The 24,299-nt window shown below is 42.4% G+C and overlaps 1 protein-coding gene across 1 annotated transcript; it reads right to left on the reverse strand.

The window, feature by feature from the left end:
* Positions 1–636: 636 nt before the first annotated feature.
* dpysl5b (dihydropyrimidinase like 5b) lies at positions 637–24,008 on the reverse strand. The gene is made up of 14 exons (XM_079361843.1): positions 23,887–24,008; positions 14,250–14,361; positions 13,310–13,459; positions 7,651–7,809; positions 6,249–6,428; positions 6,017–6,085; positions 5,730–5,774; positions 5,569–5,644; positions 5,316–5,472; positions 5,076–5,217; positions 4,308–4,450; positions 3,997–4,204; positions 2,440–2,623; positions 637–2,118 (listed from the first exon to the last, which is right to left on the reverse strand). The coding sequence occupies exons 2-14, from the start codon at positions 14,355–14,357 to the stop codon at positions 2,033–2,035; spliced, it is 1,707 nt and encodes a 568-aa protein (XP_079217969.1). The 5' UTR covers positions 14,358–14,361; positions 23,887–24,008; the 3' UTR covers positions 637–2,032.
* Between the last annotated feature and the right edge of the window lie 291 nt (positions 24,009–24,299).

Here is a 24,299-nt window from a genome sequence, read left to right on the forward strand (position 1 = left end):
ACATTTAATGTAAATGTGAGGACTTGTATCCTTTGATGCACATTAAGCTAATATTGTTATAGAAAGCTACCACGTAATATTTGTAGTGTATCACTACTGTATTCAAGTGTTTATTTACATTGATTATAAATTGGTAATAATGTTTAATTCTGGAAATGTACTTTTATAACTGAAAAAAATAAATAACTTAAGCAGAGGGAACCTGAAATTGTGGTTGATGTGGTGCAAATCAGTTGTTGCATTTAACATAAGACGTTTCCTCAGGACAACCGGGGTAACATGCTTGAGTTTGTTGTATTTTCCATTAACACAAAGCTCTTTTTCGTCTGCAATTGGCACATTTCTTTTGTGTAATTGCATGTAGCCTGATTAATGTATTGCAGTTCTTTTAGGGTTTCTTTCATAACACAACATAAAACAGCAAATCTTGACACAAAGAAAAAATGACAGTATTACATTTTTTTTCTAGTTTTATTTTTTTTGCCATTATTCTCGTGGTAAGAAACAAGCAGCCACTTTACAGATTCAACAGGTTCACTTTCCAACACAACAAGAATCTACAAACACACAGCTCTGAGCAGCCACAGTGCTTTCAAAACAACAAAACCATACAACTATAAAATAATGTCGTTGTAGGTTATTGTAAAAAAAAAAAAAAAAAAAAAACAGCACCATTTTTTGTGAACTGGTGTCTTTTCCCTCCTCTGTCTCCCCGTGGTGCTCTTCATGCATGGGTGTAGGTGTGGGTGTGGCACAGGTGAATCACATTGGCACATTAACTTTTATTTAACTAAAAAAACAAAACAAACATCCTAAATATGTAGCACACAGACAGTGAAGACATGATTGGGTATAAATATAATACTGCTAGGCAGGAATGAGACATCATTAAGAGGTGAGAAGGTCAGTGGGTTACTTCAGACTGTGCAGCTCAATCTTCCTGCTCTGTGGAGACTGCTCAAACAATAATCCCATTTCATTTTCCTACAAACAAGAAGTTTACATCCATGAGATGCGTCAGAATCGCAACTACAAACGATCGTATTTGTGTTACTTTTAAGGCTCTCTGTGGTTTCGTCTATCAAATATGCATCATAACAATTTGAGTTTTGACTGTGCAAAAGCTAATTTCTCTTCTCAGAGAATCAGGTTTTGTAGATTCTTGTTGACGTCATGATGTAGAAACACTTCTTTAAGCATTTTTCAGTTCTGATCTCTCCGTCTTTCATTTAAGAAACTGAACCGACTTCTCTTCAGTCCTCGAGCACTTTGAAAGGTCTGAAGTTTCTGGGATATGTGAGTGTTGTTTTTCAGTCAGAGGCTGTGAAAATATAAGGATGGAAAAGTCTGACTCTATTTCGAGAGAGTAGCTGTAAGATCACACGGTGTTAAAAGCAGTTGGATTTCACCACCACACAGCACAGTTCATCCATTGGAAATAAAAACACTGTTAGAGGAACCCGCGGCACGGCAGGAAGCCGAGCACAGTGGGCGTTCAATCACAAACAGAATCCACACACATCTTCATATGAGTCTAAAGCTATGGTGTCTAAAGTTAACTGTATGGTTGTGTGTGTGTGTGACAGGGGTTTATTAGATTTCACTGAATCCAGTTCTACTTTTTTTTTTGTTTTAAATAATTCAGTCGACATCACTTCAGATAAACCATCAAAAACTGTACTGGTTTTATTCTTTCACAGTTTGTTTTGTTGGTACGAGCAGGGTGATAATGAGCAGACTTTGTCAATGTTAGTATGATCAGCTTGAATTTGGTAAAAAGTTTTAAAATTCAAATGTAGCCCTTGACTCTCTTGTAATTAATCAGGCCAGTCACTCCAATTACGACACAAATTAGAATCCTTTGGTAGATCACTGATCATCAGTTAGGTCTTCACCAATCACCGACACGTCCCCAAATGTATTTTCCGTTCTTAACTTTAAACCTGTGATTGAAAATCAGTGCAGTTTTCCTGGTTGCTCTGAGTTTCACAAAACAAGGAGAGTCGGACGGTTGAAGCTCCAGCACTGGTGTTTACCAGATACCACTGGAGCGACCCCCAGGAGGAGCCAGGATCCGAGCAGAGGACCTCTTCGGGATGTGGTCGTCAACCTGGGAGCCTGACAGGAAAACAAACGTTTCTTTTATTCAGTTTCACCATATAAAAATCAAGAAAACGACAGCAATGACATCTGTGAAGGTTCACAGTCACCCGGGCAGCTGGACTGGTTAAAGATCCTGAAGAGGTTTCTCCTCCTCTCCTCCGAAAGGCTTCCTCAGCTCTAAACTAGAGCTAGCGCCATTCCACCAGCCTTTCAGAGGAAAGTTGAAACGTCTTCAAGATCTTCAACCAGTCCAGTTACATTTGGATCAAGCTTCGAACATACAGAAATGAAAGTTTTAGTGTGCACCATAGCTAATTCTGAATATTTTCAGCTCACCGGAGAGGCTAAAGGAGGACTCATGAAGGTCCCTGACCCCCTGGTGTGCTCGGGGTGCAGCGCTCCCTTTGGTGGGTGTCTCTCCATCCATGGGGCCCAAACCGAGCTCCTTCTTCATGGAGTTTGCCACCATGGCCACATCACCGGAGTATGGATCCCTAGCAACCCCTTTATAACCCTGAGTCTGGAACAGAGAGAAAAGGGTAAAAGATGAGAAATAAAGACCCAGAACACGCAGACAGAATAAAAGAATCAAGATTTTTCACTTTTTTTTAATGCAAGAGTCGCTGAAGGTTCAACTGAACTTGGATCCCTGTTTGGCTTAGAAGCGCTCTTGGCTGAAGGGGGTATTAAGAAATAGATATGATCATTAAAGCCCTTCTTATAATAATCTCATCAAGAATTGCAAAAAGAGATGATGATACATTTATTCTACCATAAAGATAAGTTTCTGATCCTTAAAAGTGGGCTACGGTTCAAAGGTTGTGTCCATTAGAGTCGAAAAGATCTGTGTTTCTTAAAAGAAGCAGACCAGCATATTCTGACTCACTAAATTCAAGATTCAATATTCCATTTACTTGTCACTTTTCTCACGTATCTGCATAAATAGGAAGAGGAAATGCTGTTCTCCCAGCCCCAAGCAGTGTGACATAGAGACATCAATAAACCTAAGGGATCAAATCAGTTCTAAAAGTACAGTAAAACAATGGCAATAAGAATACCACAGATAATATAAAGCAGAAAAACTGAAATAGAAGAAATAACACAATCATTCCATCTGTGTCTAAAGTGCAAGTGCAGCACATACCCCTCTGATACTGGCACTCAGTATACACAGAAACAGCGGTGGGACAAAACATTAATACGACAAAACTTCTTCTTCTTCTTCTTCTCATATGGTACAAGCATGAAATCGCTGTTGCTAATCAGTATTATTAATAATAATAATAATTTTAAAAACAGATGTCCCTGTCAGTGTGAGTCACTGCGTCACGACTTTAAAAGTCTTCACACTGGTGCTTATGACATAAATGAGGGGAACGTGAGACACGCTGTCGAGCTGTGTCATATTGTTTCTATTTTATTGCATCATGTCTGAGGTATCATATTGTATCATATCATGAGTACGCCTGTAATTCCCATCCCCAATTTAAACACTATTGCATCAAATAGGATCTTTTCCACAAAGCCTGACTCAAAGTGACAAGCAAATAAAAACTGAAGAGTGAAGTTTAAAATTGTAACGTCACTATCATGAACAAAGAGAGACTCATTAAAAATTAAGGGCTGCGACAAATCTGTCATCAGGGGATACACACAAAGCACATACTGCAGAAATCTGTAAACTACTGAGCAATAATTCTATAGTTAGCAGCCTCAGTGAGCAATACAATCTATGTAGAGTATCTAAAACTGAGCAGGTCCCTGCAGAGGCTTGATGGACGAGGTTTATGCAGAGCAGCAGTGCAGTAAGAATCAATATGATGGGTGTGTCTGCAGCACGTCTGCTGTCACTTCACAGAATAAGAAATAAAAAACAAGAGAACCCAAACAAACCTTTTCTCTCTGCACCATTTTCTTGTAGAGGTAGTCAGGGAAGGTGCGCTGTGGGTAGAACTTTCCAGAGCCCTCAGCACACATGAACACCCCGTTCTCACACACCAGACGGCCTCGGCTGATGGTCACCAGGGGAACGCCGTGGCAGCGCTGCCCCTCGTACAGGTTAAAGTCTCCGCCTTGCGCCTGAGTGCTCACAGAGATCGTCCTGCACAGACAGAACACATATTTATTACCCGAGTGTTTCTTCTGGACAGACCATAACGGCTCAAGTGTAATCATGTCCTCATGTAGAAAATACAACTGCAAACCTTGTCGCGTCTGGGTCCCAGACCACCACGTCAGCGTCGGCTCCAGAGATAATACGGCCCTTGCGCGGGTAGAGGTTGTAGATCTTTGCAGCGTTGGAGCTCGTCACTGCCACAAAACGATTCTCGTCCATTTTTCCTGTAACCTGCAGATATAAGTTTATTGACAACATGATAAGAACAATACTACTACTACCCCCCCACCACCCTCAAAAGAGACCCTCAAATCAGATAAACTGCACAGTCGTATGCCTCTGACAAGCTGAAATTCACATCATTTATCTGTTGTACAACAAACAGAGACAATGTGAATGTCACTTAAAGGAAGGGTTGGTCATTTCCTCCAGACACACTTTTTAAGATGTTGGTTTAAATTGTCTTAAAGTCCTGACAGTAAGTAATAATTCATGTGCTTTGAAAGAGCTGTCGCAGTTGTAAGCCTGTAAAAACTTTGACCAATGTCTGCACTCGGTTCGAGTTTTGTGAACCAATCAGGCCTCCCTGTCTCCTTGCTTGTTCTTTACCCTTAGCATGCACGAGCCCACACTCAAAGAATGAGCTGAAATCCACTTCTGGACCAATGGCGCGAGTGCATGTAAGTGAGGGACGTGGCTTTTATAGGGAGCACAGAGGGGAGGGCTGCAGACGGAGCTCGGAGAGGATGCAACTTTCATAATCACGCTGGTTTTTGAAATGCCCTGCCCTGTAGAATAAATGATCCAAACTTATCGGCAGGTTTGTATGTATTAGTATTTGTTTGAGAATACGTACCACTCCTCTCTCCCAAATGACACTCATCCTGTCCTGGACTCCAGGAACTCCGTGAGGGATTTTCGTGAAGTCCTCTTTGCCCAAAGCTCTCTGCTTGATGCTGAATGGACGGTGCTCTGAGGCCACAACACTCAGAGTGTCACTGAAACAGAAAACACATTTCCATTTTACAGTGACATATCTCTGATATCAGTCCCGTTTACAAATACAAAGCAATCTATGCATGTACTGTTCACTTACTTTCCCAGCAGGCCCATGAGGTACCCAGGTGTGTTTGGGTCGAGACGGAGAGGAGGGACGAGGACATGTGCAGCAGCATGAGCCCAGTCCTGGTGGTAGTAATGCATCCCATTCAGCACCGAGTGAGCTACCGTGGTCTCTGCATGGACCACCTTACCTGCAGCCAGACGAGGTCAAATCATTTGTTAGCAAAGTCTTTATTTACTTCAGATCACCTCCACTGTCAAAAGCATCATGTCAGGAATGTTCTCACCTTGCATCTTAGCAGCAGAAATCATGTCTCCAGCAGCCATACTGGACACATTCACCAGGTAGATTGGACAGCGAGCCTGCAATCACAAGAGCATTTTTTCATTGAGCAATGACACTCAGGCTACAGCAAGCAGACAGGAGATTAAAATCTGATTGGTTTACCCTGTTGGCGATGGTGACGGCTCTGTGAGTAGCCTCAGACTCGAGCTGTAGACAAAGACAGGAGCGCACGATAAATTCAAAGAATAACCTAATGGATCTTTTATCTTTAGTAAAGTCATTACATTCACCTCTACACTAAGAAACAACAAAATATGTGTATGCCAGAGGAACAAAAACGTGACCTTAAATCCTTCAATACACATTTTAATAAAGGAGGACGTTCTGAAATGTTTTCTGTTCTTAAAAAAAGAAGAAGTAAAAAGTGATTTCTTAACCAATGATATTACCTCCTCAGGTCGACTGACTTCGATACCCTCTGGTCCGCTGATACCCAAATCCAGAGCTTCTTTGGCACTCTAGCAACACACACACACACACACACACACACACACACACACACACACACAGATACACTTAAAGCGAGAATGTGTTTCCCTAAACCCCTCGCTGTTTATAAAGTCTCACATGTTTTATTTCATTGTGAATGTGTGTGTGGTCAGTGTGTTGTGGGGTATGCACCTCTGCCACCAGCTCTCCGTTCTCAGCGTGGACGCGTGCGATGGCCCCGATGTCCTTACAGGTCTGCAGAGTCTGGTAGAGCTCCGAGTCCCTCAGCATCATCATGTCTTTATAGGCCATGTACATCTGGAAGGAGTTCACTCCGTGCTCCCTCACCAGGGTCTCCATCTCGCTACGCACCTGATGGCAGGACAGAAGTGAGAGGTCAAAGGTCTGAAGTTGTTGTGACTAGCAGTACAAGCAGTGAAACACTTTGGAGGTTTATGTTGGCGAGGGCCGACAGGGAAGAGGATAAAGCACTGTGAGTGTTGGCACAGAGGGAAAGGAAAACTGGGCGGTGTGTGTGTGTGTGTGTATATATGTCTGGTGTGTGTGTGTGTGTGACTGCGTGCATGTCGTTGTTTTAGCTATATGGGGCGTGAAATGAGCTTGGAGAGCAGCCAGAGTAATATCCCTCTGCTCACATTGGTGAATAGCACAGACCCACAGAGACTTTCACCACACTGAGAAATGTCTTTCACTTACTTAAAATCTCGTCAATATTCTCAATAAACTGGAGTAAGAGGCCGTTCAAATATATAAGGTTAATGTATTCCACAGACTTAATGAAATCATGATGCATATAAAGTACAGTACATGCAGCGTCATCCTCAAGTTAAAAGGCTGTTATCGTTTGAGGCTGACCTTATGTATCCTTCTGCTTGTCTTTATTTCTAGATTATTCTTTCTTTCTTGTAAAACTTGTTTTTTCTCCCTGAAATATCAAAGTGTGCTCCATAAATCTCCACAGCTGCAGTGACAGTACAAAAGTAACATCAGGTATAAAATCTCAACAGCATAGACAGTTGTGTGGATTTGCAATGTAAAATACTCTTTGTAAGGCGGGCGTCTTTAAGTTTGTGACAAAAAGAGAGATTTGAAAACATCCGCTGTTCATTCAGAATAAAAAGAGCATTTTGGCTCATTTGAAATCCTCTTCTTATACATCCATTATTGAAGAATTGCTGCCAGATCAATGTCATTATCTTTGTAACCATTGCATCCTGGCATTGAAAGTGTAAAATAACGGTGATATCTATATATACAGACTAGCATGTATACAGGAATGTGGCACATGCACAAAGTCAGCAGATGATAAATAAGAGATATTAAAGCCCGAGGCTGAATGAGCCGTGTTGACTCACTGAGCATGTGTGTTAACCTACTTCATGTTCGGCTGAATCTAGGTCAATACACAATTCACTCATATAAGTAAAATGGTTTGTCTGCTTTATGATTCGTTCATTAAGCTCAAAGCTTGTGGAGCAAAGACATCTGTTTATGAACACTGTGATTGGAGGTTTTATCCCGTGCTGTTCACTGGTTCTGGCAATTTGCACCCATTGACCCTTCTTCGACTTACCTTGGGACCCCACCAGGTCACCCCGACATGCAGAGCATAGTCGCAGCACGCCTTGGCGTCAGCCAGAGCTCTGCAGCTCTCGTAGGCGTCCAGCAGGGAGCAGTGCTGCTCAGGCAGGACGAGACCCATCACCATGGTGGTACCACCCATCAGAGCCGCCTTGGTGAGGAGAAGTGAGTCAGGGAGGAAGGAAGGAAGGAAGGAGATAAGAGAGATGTATTAAAACCAAGAACAATGATTTCACTGTGAAGCGCACAGACACAGCTTGTCTCTGTGACAATAAGTAACAGTCTTTTCTTATCAACTGTCTCATCCTCTTCTTACAGCGTTCGTTGTTTCGTCCTAAATGGACTGTGTTCTTGTTTGTCTGTGTCTCACCGTGTCTGTGTCGCAGGTCTGCCACACCCTCCCGCTTCACACTGACACACACATTTAACACGGGAGCTCGCTGCTCACCTCCTGAAACTGCCGGCAGATGAACACCTCAGAGACGGTGCTGCTGCTCTCTCATTCTGCTGACCCGCAGTGGATGCTGTCACTTGTGTGTTTGGAAGTGCAGAGTTAAGCCTTTTGAGCAAGATTAATTTAATAACCCTGAAGTCTTTATTTCAGTTTCACTTTGTTTGTACGTTTTCTTGTTTTTGGTAACTATTTTTAACAAATGACTGTGTGGGAATTGTTCTTTGTTCATATTCTGTTTATCGTAACATTTAAATGAAACACTTGTAAATCTTTACTTTAAAAGGCTTTGCAGCATCTTTTCCTTCAGTTTTTGTTTTTTCTGAAACATGTTATGTGACTCCTGTAGTTTCTAATACAAGGCCTGCTAACAGTGCGAACATGTAAAACATTTGAGGTAGACAGTTACAAGTTACGAGGGAGACAGATCAGGATAAGAGGAGAAGCTTTTTATTTTTTATTGCTCTTCTCCAAATGGTTTATTTGCATTATTGGTTTTGTTGCTATAGGTGTACATGTGTCTTCTAACCACATGGAGAAGATATAGATGCAGACCTGATCTGACTGCTTAATATCCTTTAAAAGTATAAAGTTATATTTGTTTGAGAGTGAAGAGTAGGAAAGAGAAATCAGGGCTGATACTTAAAATAACAATTTAGTCTATTGCCATTCTTAAAATGGCATTCGTTTTCAGCACTTCACTCCTCTTGAAACGTCACTGATCTTTTCCTGAGACGGTGTAAGATTTGCTCGAGGGGCCGAAAAGGTAATCTTTGTCTGTTCACTTTGTGGAAGTCAACAAGCTACAAAAAGAAAAGTTTGTCCCGCAGGTCGTCTGCTCAATAAAACACCTCTTCTCTGAGGATGTAGTCAGATTTTCTGGCTTGTTTAACATTAAATTGATCTAACACAAAAAATAAACACGGGTGAGGACATGAGCAGTGAAAACAAAGAGCAGGTAGAAGGACGAGAGGTGGATGGCTGGAGGAAGAGGAGAAGACTGACGGGGTAAAGGGAGTGTCTCGACTGCAGGGAAAAACACTTTTTGTGTCGTCATGACAACAGATACTGCTCAGCCATGCCTGTCACATGTATCCAGCCCCGTCCTCCTCCTCTTCTCTCCAGCCACGTCACCTGTTCAATATCCTCCAGCAGGGATATTGGGAAAACAAGGCAATAATCATTCATGAAAAAGGAAATGAACGGAGAGAAATAAAACATGAAGCAGAACAAAAATCATTTCCAGTCCAGTGGAGTCACAGAAACCACAAAAACAGGTGTTCCCGATGAAACAGCACTAACAGTCAGTGACTATAATAAAAACAGCCTGCGTCGTTCCTGCAGACTGTCGGCGTGTTGCAGACAGGGGTGGGGTCATCTGGTTTTAAGCGACGGCTGCACCAGCCAACCAGCAATCACCTCTTATATTACCATAGTAACCAGTCTGAATCATCTGCAGCGTCAGCATCGGATGCTTTTACATACATATTTATATATTTGTATTCTGTGCGTCCAGTGTCATTGATCACTGTCAGCGTGTGAAGACATGGACACAGCCGGGGATTGTCTGTTTGCATGGCCTTAATTGAAATTTACTGCCAGTGCAGAAACAGAGAAAGAGAAACAAACACATCCAGCAACCGCCTGGATTTTCATCAGTGACGGCTGGAGACGGCAGCAGCAGAGCGTCTTTCAAAGTCTTTCCTCCTTTTAGTGTCTGCATCTGGACCATCAGCAAACAAACATCCAATTTTAGACTCTTCTACATCACAAAGCTGCGTGAGACGCCGATGAAGAACCGAACCAATAGCGACGGACAGTTCTCGTCGGTGAAGCATAATAGGTCTGTTTTGTTCTGATGAAACTGTTTGAAACTGGTGTTGCTAAGCAGAGTGATATTTGCCACCAAAACTGGGAGGAAGTCGGAATCAGCAGGACTGCTGGGAGCCAAGTGGGAAACAAAACGTCTTTCAAACCACACACGTTTAGAAAACCTCTTCTTCCTGCTCCGTCATATTCAAATGAAATACATCTCTACAGGTAGACTAGAAGCCACATGCTGAATTTCTGCAACAACAAAGACGATTAGTGATGACACAAGATATTCATTTGTCATCACACTGAAAGAACCATCATTGTGGTTTCATCGTCGCCTCACGCTCATGGTTTTAATCTTACAAATCTCTCTATAAGCCCAACGTAGTAGTGCACCCCCTCTTTGCACTGATCACTGACAGAATAGCTGCCGTACATGGTGACATATAAACCTCGCAGAGTGCTTTATAACATGAACCCCCCACTCTGTTAAAGACTCCTAACCCCTACTGTGACGATAATCCCCTGACGTGAAAGTCAAACAGGCAGACAAAGAGAGAAAATGTGTTTATGTCCGGAGTGTGTGTGTCGGTGTGTGCAGCAGAGGAGCAGCATGCCATGATATCAATATCAAACGATAATGACAGAAAACTAAATAATTAGGAGATTCTTTTAGTCCCCTCCAATATGAAATATGCTGCTATAGTAGATAATCACATAACTATTAAAATGAAGCAGAAATAAGATCAAGTAAGACCCCCGTCTGTCTGTCAGAGAGGGGGAGTAAAGAGGGGAGAGGAGGACAGTGTGTGTGAGTGAGACTTGACTGATGTGAGAGGAGCAGAGAGGCTCTGCTGCTGGACTCTACGAGAGGCTATCAGTGTCAGAGAGATTACCACTGCAGAGCTGTGATCAGCCTCTTTCAGCTCCTCTCATACTCCACCTTACTGTTCTACACCTCCGCTGCTTTCATCCCCTCCTCCTCCTCCTCCTCCCTCTTAGTCCTGCAGAGACATCAAAAGGACCCCTGCACTCCTTACTGAGGAGAGATACTGAGCTGCTTTGAGCATATTTCAGCTGCCTATTTGAATCTATCAGTGTACTTTGACACATTTTAAATGGATCAGTGCAGAAAGTGTAAGTTAAGTCTGCTGTGTTTGGTTTACAGTCGTTGGTGTTGCAGGTGAAAGGATTCATTCATTTTATTGAGGTTTTAAGATATTTCTAAATGAAATGTAAAGAAGTAGAATCTGATGAGAAGACGTGGGAGAGGCTGATATGAGCAGTGGATTTTACTCACACACCGTCCTCACACTGTAAATACTCACATCACTGTTAAGCGAGGTGAGTCACTTGAAAGTCCTCACAGCCCATAGTGGAAACACAAAGTAAAAGACGGGTTTAAAGAACTCTTTGTTTGGTCGACGAGTCAATGACTTTAGATGTTTATACAAGTCCTCGCATGACCCTGTCTCTCTCAGGATGCTGCAGATATTACATGTCTTTAAATTTTATATATAAATGCAAATGTTTTTTTTCTGAGGAAAACTCTTGGCAGCTTTTGAGCTCTGTTCATGTTAATGTTACAACCACATAACACAGCCCAACCCAAAAACAACACCAGGCACAAGAATGCATGTACAAACAGACCCTGTTTGCATTCAAATTTCTCCTGGATAAATATATATGAAGTGCCTACGTAGAGTGTGTAGTGGGGAGGGGAGGTAGGTGATGCAGAGGACACAGTGAGGAGAAAAGAGAAGAGGATGGGGAGGAAAATAGTTTTGGGGATCGTCGGTATTTCACATAAGCCGTTGCCGAGGAAACATCCTCCTCCTCCTCCCACACATATGCCCCCGGATTTCCACAATAAGAGCGGGGGTTGGTTGCCATGGCAGCAGGGTCAGTGGGTAGGGGTTGACGACTGGGGGGGTTGCTGGGGTAAAGCTGGCATGCAGAAGATTCAACCTCCCACCCGTCCAAATTCCTCTCACTCCTCCTTGGCTGCTGTGTTAATCATCCTCAGACCTGATTGAACTCAGATCCAGTGTTTTTAAAGTCCTCGCAGTAGAGGCCATTTATTAAAGGAACCACTGGAGCCATCTGGAAGTAGATAAATCTACGAGAAAAAGGTCCTAACAATAAATATCTTCTTTTGGTACTGAGCAGAGGGACACCCAACGTGAAGCACAGCACACACTCATTTCAAAATAAAATTGTACTTTGAGTATTCCACATTATTTTTAGATGTACATGCTGCTTATAAACGTGTTTGGATTGAGTTGAAGAGTCTGACCTCTCTGGTTGAGTAAAAGTGTCTGAAGAAACCAAAATCCCTTCCCCTCTTCTCTCCCCTCCTCTAAAATGTGTCAACAGAGACGCTGGCAAAGTGCTCGTGTGGTTCATGTGTTAGCAGATGAAACATTCTGGTCATGTTATTTTTTTAGATACACACCTGCATAATAAACACACACACACACACACACACACACACACACACACACACACACATTTGCTTCATCAGCACATTGAAAATATTCCTGGAGTTTAACACTTAGAAATAAATTGCCCCACTTTGTCTTTATAAATCTCAACATGAGAGGATAATGACGACATTGTAGTCCAGGCACAGTTCAGTCCTGCTTTATGTTCCCAATGTTATTTTTTTTTTTTCTAAATTATTCTTTCTAAACTCAAAGAATTGTTGGACTGAACTATCCAATAAGAAGGAGCAACGGTCCTTTTGCCCTAACATGACTTTTTTCACACAGAGCTCCGAAACACAGACTGGGTTGGTTTGATCTTTGCTCTCAGGATAAATGATGTACAGACACTGACACGCCCTCCTACTCTCTGTTGACACCTTCGACTTAAAGTGATAAAAAATACGTCAGACAACATCAACGTACAGCCCACAACGTTCTCCAATACGTCGCGCTGCAAGGCGACAATCACACTCCCTCTTAACTGTCCTTTGAATTCTGAAGTCACCTCGTTGTTAAATCATCCTCTCTGCTCCACGTCTCAGGGGAATCAGTGGAAAACATGCAGAGCATTCGATAGAAATGAGCCAATGAATCCCCGGTACAAACGATGTCTGGACAGGTGTGTGGGAAAACAGAAACTCGTGACAGCTGTTTGTGTTTGCTTCCTATAGGAGCGGGATGAGAACACGCGTGTGGTCGTTAGTCTTGATGGATGTATGAAGCTGAGAGCGAACATTTGAATGTCGACGAGACAGAGAGTGAGGAAGAGAGAAAGTATGTCTGTGTATGACAGCTGTGTCTGGATGCTCAATGTGTTTAATCACAGGCATGCTGACGAGCCTCGTCATAGCAGGGTCCTGTGTGAGCTTGTTAGTGCGTGTGTGTGTGTGTGTGTGTACCTTGGTCCCACTGTAGAAGTCATCCTGAATGCTGGCGTTCATGAATGTCTGCTGCAGATGCACGCATGTGTCTATTCCGCCCGGCAACACCAGCTTTCCCGAGGCGTCAATCACCTTAGCTCCACCTGGGATCATCAGCTCCTTTCCAACCTGCAAGCAAGAACACAAACACACGACTTTTTCAATGTTTTGTTCCTATGAAATGCAATCAAAGTCCAATGACATATTGAAGAGAGTCAAAATCAAGAGCTCTGGGACTAAAGCTGGCTACACACTGGAAGATTTTAATTCAGATTCTGGGGCCAATTTTCCCTCCTCAGCAATTACGAGCGTGTAGACCGATTCCCCGCTTGATGCAACTGATCATTATTCCCAATAATCCTCAAGTGTGTGGTGTTCATACGATCATTTTACTGCTCCTGATCCAGTCGGAGCCTCCTGGATCTGAAATCATTGATATCACACATCAGACATGTTTGATATTTTATACAAGGACAAATGACAGGACGGCCAGCTGACCACGTAGAAGGTCCTCCATATTTGTCAATCATCCTTAAATATTCTGTGTCATCAATTCTAAGGAGCCATTAAATGCTGATGAACAGATCATCCATCAGCGTCCTCTCTGCTGAATATGGTTGTGTGATTTGTGTTAGCGTGATCGTTTCAGGCAGTGAGCAGCTCAGCGTTCCAGGTCTCTGAGTCTAGCTCAACCTCTTCATGTAAACCGCTGCGAATCACCATGACAACAACCACCGGGCTAATTATAGCATTCACAATCATCGCTGAGTTCACTCAGAGTTTCAGTCTCTTCATGCAGTGTGATTGTGACATGAGTCGGGCGAACAGCTGGGGAAACAGTGTGTCAACGTGAGCGTGTGTGACAGGAACACGAAGTAAAGGTTGGAGCTTTGTGTTCTTCAGTGTGAAGGGATGTTACCTGCTGAATGATGCCGTTCTCGATGTAGACATCTGCCTCCTGGGTGAAGTCATCGTTGACCACCTTTCCTCCCTTGATGAGGATGCGCATCGCCCCCGTGTTGGCCATTGTCCTACAAGAGCAACAGAAAAAGACTTTTAAGGTCCAAAATGAAGGCTGTGGATCAAAGTGTCGCGTAAGGGGGACGACACACAGGAAAAGCTGTTTGATGACGACCAGAGTGTTCCCTATGAAGGAAACGAGTGTCGCTGGAGTGTCTTAAAAGACGAAGCACCGACGTTTGTATGTAGTGTGCAACTATGTCAGGAATGCGTTTAGCAGCCTCCCTGCAACCATTATATGGAAATGAGTTGTCAGAAAACCACGACGCAGATTGAAGAGTTGTGCGTCTGAATGACTAGGATACAAGGGGACAATCATATATAATTACAGCAGAGTGCTCAGTCTGTCTTTGCTGCTGAGTTACACTGGCTGACTGTCTTCTCGTCCTGAGAGACTGAATACTTTTGTGCAAGCTTTAAGTGTGTCAGCTCAGTCTATGAAATATTAAGAGTCGAGCAGATGATCTATTATTTAAAAATCTATTACAGTATCAGAAAAAATGTGACGGATTCTCGGATTTCTGCAGGAACAGCCGGGAGGTCTGAAGTCTCCTTAATGTGTGTGTCTGCTCAGTAACCATTCAGCTCACATTAGAAACATGTTTTATGTCATACAGCAGAGTGTCTGGAGATGGAGCTAATGAAAGCATCACTCATCGTTGAACACAGTGGAGAGCTGCAGCACGAGCTTGATCATTTTCCATCCCTTAAAAAGGCTTCAAGTTGACATCACCTGACAACCTTCAGAAAAACCAAGTTATTAGATAAAAGTTTTAGGACCGTCCAGAACACACGACAACATTTTAATCAGAAAAAAACCCCCAAAAAACCAGCAACGTCCTTGCCAGAGTGATGTTTACTGACTGTTTCTGCTTACATTGCTGCAGAATGAAAGGTGACAAATATGCAGACGGCTTTGTAATAATGGATATATGTTTGTGTTAATAATGCTACCGTTTAGGATGCGGAGGGACATGTTTATCATTAGGTGGCAGGTTCCCACCTTCATGAAATAAAAGTGAAGCGTGTTAGTGTGTGAAGTGAAAGATGTGAATATTTTCTAACTTCTGTTTTTTCAGCGTTCAGCTCTGACAAGCTGTAGTGGAAACAACAGTCAGGAAAATGTAACTATTTAAAAAATCAAAACAATCACTCAGCTGACTTTTTCAAGCAGATTTGACAAACACCTTCTCTTGTTCCTGCTTTTACATCATAAGATAACTACATATTTGGCTTTTTGAAATACTGATCCTGACTCAAGTTATCTTCATAGAAAAGGTTCTTCTTTCTTATTTCATGGTTCAAAACATTGACTCAACAACGCGACTGGCCTGTTAAATAATGCAGGTTGTAGCTCTAGTTTCTACAAACATATGAAGGAAGATCTGTTTAAGGATTCCTGTTCTAAAAACACGGATCTCATTAACCTAATTTCATGCATTTGTAGTGCACGCTGCACAATCAGCACATTTCACATTGAATGCCTGGTGGCGCTTCTCGTCCCCTCCCCCTCCCTCCCAACAGACTAATACTTCAGCTGGTTCACGCCACACTTTGACGATGTTCGGAGACTTCTGTCCCAGGGTTTCATTCGTGTTCTATTTGAACAAGGTCTGCACATGTTCTCTTACATGTTTGGATATTTAGAACCGGTTTGCAGCATTGAGCTGAGAGGACTAAAACAATACACACTGCATGTAGACGACACGGCTTCACCTCCAAACTCAAACCCCAAATAAAGTCTGGATGAACGTCTGACTGACATCGACTGGATTTGTGTGATTTTAATGAAACACGTTTTATGAGTAAAGTATGCTTTGCTGCTGTAACACTGGATGATGTCATCGTGGTGTTTTTAAAAAAAATCTTATCTCGAAACAAGAGTAAGTAAAATCACTACTCCAAATATTGCATATGATGAATTAATACACATGATACTTTGCCATGCAATTATTGACAAAGAGAACTTGAGCAAGCCTAATGGGATCAACTAAGTGGGAGCGCGCTCTACAAACAGCCCTCTGTGTGCATGTGTGGATTCTGCATGGATGGCTGTATGCAATGTGTTTGATTGAGGGACACAATGGCGTCCCAGTCACACAGAATCAAGTCAAAGAGATGGAGGAGAATGGAGGGAGGAAGGAGAGGAGAGAGGAAGGGAGCGACAGAATAATGAGGAGAGGAAAGACCTGGTACGCACCAACCAATCAGAAGAGGCTTTAATGGGTCCAAAGAGGTTGAGAATGGCTGAGGGGAAAATCCACACGAGGTTTCAGGGTCATGTTGGTTAACTTACTTTGTAGCTCATAAAAACGTACCAAACCTTCCACAATGCTTTTAATTATTGTTATTCTTTTATGCACATCTAATAAGTTTAAGTGTTTAGAAAATGTGCATACTATTCAGCTTTACTCATACTATGAATGAACCCTTTTACTTACGCAGTGACCAGAAATCCTTTGGCAGAGGGTCGGACTGCAGTCCATCCCAGAGGAGATTGATGGATGAAAAAAGAGAGAAGACATGAGGGGGATTGATTGTGAAGAGACGAAGGATAAAGTGAGTGTAGTAAACATGAGGGGGGAGGAGGGGGGGGGGGAAGGGGGTCGCAGTATGGAAAGCAAGGCCCCGAAGGCCTGGCAGCCAGAATAAAAGACTAGTTTCCCAGGAGATGGGAGCTGGAGTGCTTCAGTAGAAATCCTGCACACACACACACACACACACACACACGATTGCATGGCACAGTATGGTAAGACATCCCGGCTAATGATGAGACAATATAAAATATAAAAAGCAAGAGACAGAGCGGTAAAGAAACATTTCCTGTCTTTTTTTTTGAAGTAGAAGTTAAACTTGTCTGACCTTCTGACCTTAAGTTACAGCGCCTCCATCAGGACCGTTGGTGTTCAAACACCCAGCGTCACATTCAAAAAGATGTGTTGTAGAATTCACAATAAACCTTTAGTGCTTTCTTTTGATTTTAAAATGTTTGTGTGTCTAATGTGTTGCCTAATATGTCCCACAAGCACAGCATATGTACGTGCAGATTAACCTGCACTACATTATGTCACTGTCCACCATTTAAACCCTCGGTTGCTTTAATCCTGCACATCTCTAAATCCTTTTTTAAACATCTTTTTTTGGTCCTTTTTGTCTTCATTGGATCGGACAGATGAGGAAGTGTTGGGAGTAGAGAGGGGGGGAAGACATGCAGCAGCTACTGGCTCCGTACATGAAGCGTGCGTCATTACCTCCAGGCCATCAGCGCCCCACATCGCCTACATTTGATTCAAAATCCTACAGATGTGAAGACAGTCATTCTCAGTGTGTTTTTTGTTGTTGCGGCATTAAAATGTAATTTGTTTGGTTTTTACCTGTCCATGTGGTTTCATAAATGTACTTTAGATGAATGGCTTGAACTAAAGAGAAGGAATATTTGTTGAAATATCAAACACAATAAATGTGAAAACATCTGGTTCACTTTTATAAAGCTGTTTGAAACGCAGCATCATATCAGACAGAGGCAGGCCTCTTTGTTTACAAGCTGATGAGTCATGTGGGACTCTTTTAAATGTAGGGGATTATTATACATGAAGCACACTGCCACATATAGAAACTAACAGCATACGACTAACTATGGAGGATTTCATCAGAAGACTGAGATCTGATATGTCTGATGTGTCTCACACACTGCACATGAAATCAGGATTTCATTAACCGGTTACAGATCTACTTGACGCGATGCAGCCACTGTTTGTTCTTTTGTTTCAGGTCCATCCATTTTCTGCCGCTTGTCCGAGGTCGCGTCACCTTGGCAGCAGGTGAAGTAAGTCGACCCGGACTTCCCTCAGCGTTTTCCAGATCCTCCTGAGGGACTCTGAGACGGGATACATAATCCCTCCAGAAAACTCTGGGTCTGCCCCGGGGTCTCCTCCCATTTAAAGAAAAACCTCAACTGGCTCCTTTCGATACGAAGAAGCAGCGTCTCTACTCGGAGAGAGAGTTCAGAAAAGGGACAAGAGGAATGGAGGAATAAGACGGATAAGATGATGTCTAGTTGAAATGTATGACCTACATTTGTCACATTTAAAGGATGCTGTTGTCACCTCCTTGCAAACCCCACACAACTGGCTGAGTGTGTAGGAGCCGATATGCTGACTAAACAGACCTCTGTAATGAACAGTAGGAGCATTGTGTGGACTATAAGCCAGAGGAAATTAAACTCATTTCATTCACTCTCGAGACAGTGACACTTTTAATACTCACATCATTTCACTTCCTGATTTATTTACAGATCCTGCTTTTTACTGACGATGTGGGCCGACTTGAAGTGATGGGAGCTGGCGTGAGGTGCGATGTCACCTGAGGCGACTGAAGGTGAGATAAAGGATGTAGGGCATCGAGAGGCAGGACGAGGTGACAAGACGAGACAGGATGCACCGAGATACAACACCATATAAGGTGATGTGATGTCATGCGTTTGTTGATAGAACATGTACTGAGGTAACATGAAGCGACTACATAATGCCAGGAAACCAGGTTTCTAACTTGTTTTGATATTAGACGAGGAGAAAAAAAATCGATTCACGTATAAACATTAATTCTTCTTTTCTGATATTTAAATTATTCATTCCTTCCAAAAATCATTTTGTCATTGTTTTGTTCACTCCCTGCTAAGTGCTAAGGTTAGCTTGTTAACTCAGCAGAATGGAGCAGAAAAACATTCAGCCAGTCTCACAGATGACGGGAGGAGATCCTGAAGTATGAACTCAGATTCTGAATCGAATCATAACCCTCTCAGTCTTCTTCGATATGGAAACAAAAAGTCCAAGTCATCCAATAACTGGTTATTTGCACAGTGCTAGTTTAGATGCTGCAGCTTTTGGTTTAAAACATGACAGAGGGTCTACATTTTATTTTATTTTTTTAAGATTGGGACTTTCAGTACTTACAATCATTCAAATAATGACGTTTATGATTTATAAATGTGGTCATAGTGTTTTGGAGATACTGTTCAGATATCAGAGGTCTAATCAGAAGTCCAAATCAAACGACAAGTCTTCATGTGTAAACACTCCGTGACTTTATGCTTTTCATGTGCTTAATAACAGCATCTAAAAAGCACAACTCCCAGGACCACCAAGCAGAAAATATCTCCTTCTAGTCTAGACTTCCCTTTGTGTGTGTGTGTGTGTGTGTGTGTGTGTGTGTGTGTGTGTGTGTGTGTTCATTTTCTGCTGTGTCATAGCGACTGCAACAGACAGACAGACACGAGGAGAGAAAGACACATGGACCAACAGCGACACTCTAGGCAGCATTTCTCACTCACCCTGTGACCAGCTGCTTCTGCACACACACACACACACACATACACACACACACACACACACACACACACACACACACACACATTATAGATCCACACCATCAGCTCCAACACAAACAGTAGTGACAGCAGCACACAGAGAGGCGTCTCTCCCTCCAGACAGTATTTAATGGGGCTGTTAATGAATAATGAAGGAGGAGCAGCGTGCAGCCACATTCAGTGTCATCATCCCAAAGTCACTCCACCAACATACATGTTTGTCTTCAAGGTAACACACGAAATAATGAACAGTGTTTTAGAAACAAGGATCTTCGAGTGTGAATAAGACAGCTCAGATTTCTTAATGATGTTCGGGTAACCTCCTCTGATCTCTACGTGTAACCTTCATATCACTGTGCACTCTTAAAGGCCCTCGTACCAAACGTGTTCTCCAGTAATGAACACTGAACAATGACTGAAGTGAAGGGGAGTGAAGAGAAAACATTCGGATGCTTTGTCTTCAGTGTGACTTTTAAGCTTGCCAGCTGAATGTAAGCTATTCAGGTTCAACACAGGAATGTGTGCTATATCTTATAATGAACCATTATATGTTTATTTACTGATTGATTTTATCCTCAATCTTTATTTTCCATTGTAAAGAGGCGAGGTAACTTAAAGAGGGGGATGAAGCTGAATGAGATGATCATGATAGTTTAAACAGGAAGACAATATGAGACTCTACATAACACTTCATGCAGCTGAGATTCTTTTTCATTATAAACACATTTCAAACACGTGAGGCCATAAATAACCACCAGTATTGAAACAAACATGTGAAATAAAAACCTCACATTGGTGCAGGTGGCTTAGTGGTTAGTGAGTGTGCACATGTACAGAGGCTGTGGTGCTGGGTTCACATCCGACCTCTGGCTCCACATGTAATTCTTCACTCAAATGTCTCGCCCCATTTTCTTACTCTATCCACGGTCCGGTCTCCATGAAGGCAAACACGTTGATCACGTCAAGACTCGGACTGTTTATCAGCCAGCTAAGAGGCTTCAAGGAAAACTCATCTTTTCAGCTCTATTTTAATAAGTCTTTCTTACTTCAAGCAATTAAATATTCTTTAAATGGTCATTCCCATTCTACCTAAAACACATCTATGTTAACAAAGCTAAAAAAGCAAACAGTCAGAAAAGTGAAATGAATCATTAGCATGTCTAAAAATCAAAAACACAAAAAGAAGCCTTGAGGTGAAAGCATCGTCCTGCATGTTTAGAAAGTGTTTTAAATGTCACACACAGCGGCTGCTGACGTCCTCAGATGTCTGTTTGTGGGCGAGTGTGAGCTTCATGTGTGGCAGACAAATGTATGTATGTGTGTGTGTTGATGTGTGCTGAAAGTGAGAAGAAGGGAGTGGACAGCTGCTGACTCCTGCTTGATCTGAGGGGAGGGACGGCGTGCAGCGTGCACAAGTGTGCCAGACTCAATATGTGTGTGTGTGCCTCACCTTGAATATGTGTTAGCAGTTGTGTGTGTGTGTGTGCGTGTGAACAGTAGAGCTATTTAAAAAGCGTGCATCAGATCACTCTATGAACAATTGGAGATAAAAATAGATAACACACACACACACACACACTTAAACACACTCAAGCGCTCACACAGGATGAGGTTTTAAGAGTTGTGGGAGCTTCTGGAGTCTCATGCATGAATAAGCCATTAGTGAATCATCCACAGATAAACAGACAATAACAACAGTGGTCCCATAACCAACGAGGTCATCACTCAGAGGATCAGCGCCGTCTCTCACTCGCTCTCCACGCACGCCGCTCACCCCGTCATTTTATATCTTTGTGAACATCTTTTAATTAATTCATCTTCGTCTCGACTTACCCTTCACTCTCGTCTGCCAACCGGAGGAGTCGGTGAAGCGGCTCCTTCGTTGGAGGAGAGTTTGTTCAGTCTGATCGTTGAGCTTCACACCTCGTGATCTGACAGACACCTCAGGATGTCTCCTGCTGATATCAGATCGCTCACTATTTTAGCTCCATCATCTTTTAATGCTGTTATTTAAAAAAAAAATACACAACCTTTTTATTGTGACTGAAATGAATCCCTACGTACAGCTGAAACTTAAATGATCGATCGATCGGCCGACTGTCAGAAAATTAACCGACCGCTCGTTTGACTCAAAGTCCTTTAAGAAATAAAAACAACTTAAAGGGTTTAAGCTTTGAGGGGATTTATTTGAGTTCTTCTAATATGTTTTTTATACGAATGGTTGGGCACATCTCTAAATCTGTCACTCAGGGTGATGGTGAAAACATTTCTATTTATAGAAATTATACAAAATGTGTTCGATCAATAAACTGTCCATGTAAGACAATTAAAAAACCCACTTTGGTATTAATGTTGAGGAGTAATAAATGATGTGACAGCATCAGATACGACTATACGTCCCTACGATTCAAATATAGACGGCACACACAGACAGGAAGCTGAACACGCGTGTGTTTGAAGAGTGAGGAAAACAAAGATCCAGGAGCACAACACGCTTACTCATCTAAAGCTGAACCTTTCACGCCGTCTAGTTTACCAAATAACTGAATCAAATGTATTTAGATGACAACATTTCCCATCTCGGAACTCATCGTCAATCTTCTGACTCAGCCTCTGAGGAGGAAACGATTCATGTTAAACAACGAGATCTGTTCCTGTGCTGACAATGTTTCTTTGCTGAATCCATAAGAAGACATAACATCCTCTCAAATGTACCTGACATACTTTTATTGTGACAGACTTTGACACTATAAATGGTATTCATGGTTTTGTCACTATCCTTCTTCCTGCATCCTTCTCGTCTGCTGCAGACGGCTGTGCATCAGGAGAACACTTCTAAAAAGGACGTTAGTGTAACTTTGCTAAATGTTGCTCATGATGGATTAATGCCAGGTCGCTGTAATCTCACAATGAGTCACGTCTCTTTTGTAAAGTGTTTCCACATAACATTTGTCATGATTTGAACCTTCAGGAAAGATTGATTGATTGAATTTGTCATTTTTTTCTTCAACTTCTTGCAGCTTAAAAATTGGAATCAGTATCTCCTTAAGTAGAACATTTATCGACTAATAATTCAGTATATTTTCAAACCACAGATCATTTTCATGGATTATAATCTGATTATTAACAGGAAAGAGACCGTTTGTAAATAAGCTTTGTGTTACATTGCACCACTGATAAAATCAGAATGGATGCATCCTTGATGGAATAAACCATTTGGAGGGAAACCATTACATCATCTGATTAGAATGCTTTCTAATATATTCAGTTCATTATGCTGCACCGAGGACCCCCGGAGCCCCTCAAAGCACACTCGAGGATCCTTAAACCAGACCTCAAAAACCGCCTGGTCTGCAAAACCAGGACAGGTCTGCATGCAGAGTGCAAACCTCTCAACAAGAGGAACACGGCTCAGATCACCTGTTCACATTATGTTCCCAAGCGCGCACACACACACACATGCACACACACATACCTGCACACACCCACCAATCAAATCGATGAGGGACGACTTCAGATCATCTTCATCATCATCATCTTCATCATCACCGTGAATCGATATATTTGGAGAAACAGAAAAACCGACAAACAAATAGCTGACTTACATAACGCCCAACAAACACACGCACACACACACACGCACACACACACACACACACACACACACACATTACACAGCCTTTATAGCACTGATGGCACGCCAAATACACGCACACACAAACGCAGACAACGTACACACACACGTACACACACCACACACACATTTAATCACCGAAAAGCACACGATGCTAGTCTGCAAACAAAATCGACAGATTCTGCATTTTTGCACCCACTTTCATTCACATGTCATTCAGCAAAAACACGTCTCCACTGAATTGACGTAAATGCATCTTCGGGTGAATGAAAACGCTTAAATGATAGATTATATAAAACACAACAAGCCTGTGATATTTAGCTGACGTTTGAGAGATCAAGCAAAAAAAATGTGTCAGCGTCAAAAGCCTGCGCTTACACCGACGTTACACTAGATATAATAATGCATTATTCGGCTTAATAACGGGTAATAATTACATATTTTTTTTAATTCTTATCAACCCCCTCTACCTTATAGAGAAAAAAGGGGGGGGGGGCACCGCCCCTTCATTTAGTCTCCTATATTTTGGCCTCTTACCCTTTTTCACCTGGTTCCCAGACCCTCCTCTGCACGAGCCTTTCTCTGTTGCCCAGCAGCACGAGCCGAGTGCTCGAGGACAGCTGGCACAGCGCGAGCCGCAGATGCTTCAGTGCCGACGATCCCACAACAGCCAATCAGGAGCTGTTCGAACTTGACTGACGGTGAAATCGACCAATAAGACACGAGTTTTGTGTGTGTGTGTGTGTGTGTGTGTGTGTGTGTGTGTGTGTGTGTGTGTGTGTGTGTGTGTGTGTGTGTGTGTGTGGCAAAGGGGGTCTCCTCTCCTCAGTAGACAGGGGCGTGTCTCCTGTCTCCAGAGATATTATGCTGCCTTCAAATGCTATAGGAAATATTAGTGCTAGTACTTGTTAAATTGATAATCCAATTAATTATACCAATTATGCCTAAAT

The sequence above is a fragment of the Symphodus melops genome, assembly GCF_947650265.1.
Source record: "Symphodus melops genome assembly, chromosome: 1".
In the NCBI taxonomy this organism is placed as follows: domain Eukaryota; kingdom Metazoa; phylum Chordata; class Actinopteri; order Labriformes; family Labridae; genus Symphodus; species Symphodus melops.

Bases quoted from the DNA above. Each gene is read 5' to 3' on its own strand.
- dpysl5b (XM_079361843.1), bottom strand. From the start codon at position 14,357: ATGGCCAACACGGGGGCGATGCGCATCCTCATCAAGGGAGGAAAGGTG. The intron at 13,460-14,249 runs GTAACATCCCTT...TCTTGCTTGCAG, and splicing joins AGAACGGCATCATTCAGCAG to GTTGGAAAGGAGCTGATGAT. The intron at 5,218-5,315 runs GTAAGTGAACAG...TTTCTGTTTCAG, and splicing joins CTCATGGGCCTGCTGGGAAA to TGACACTCTGAGTGTTGTGG.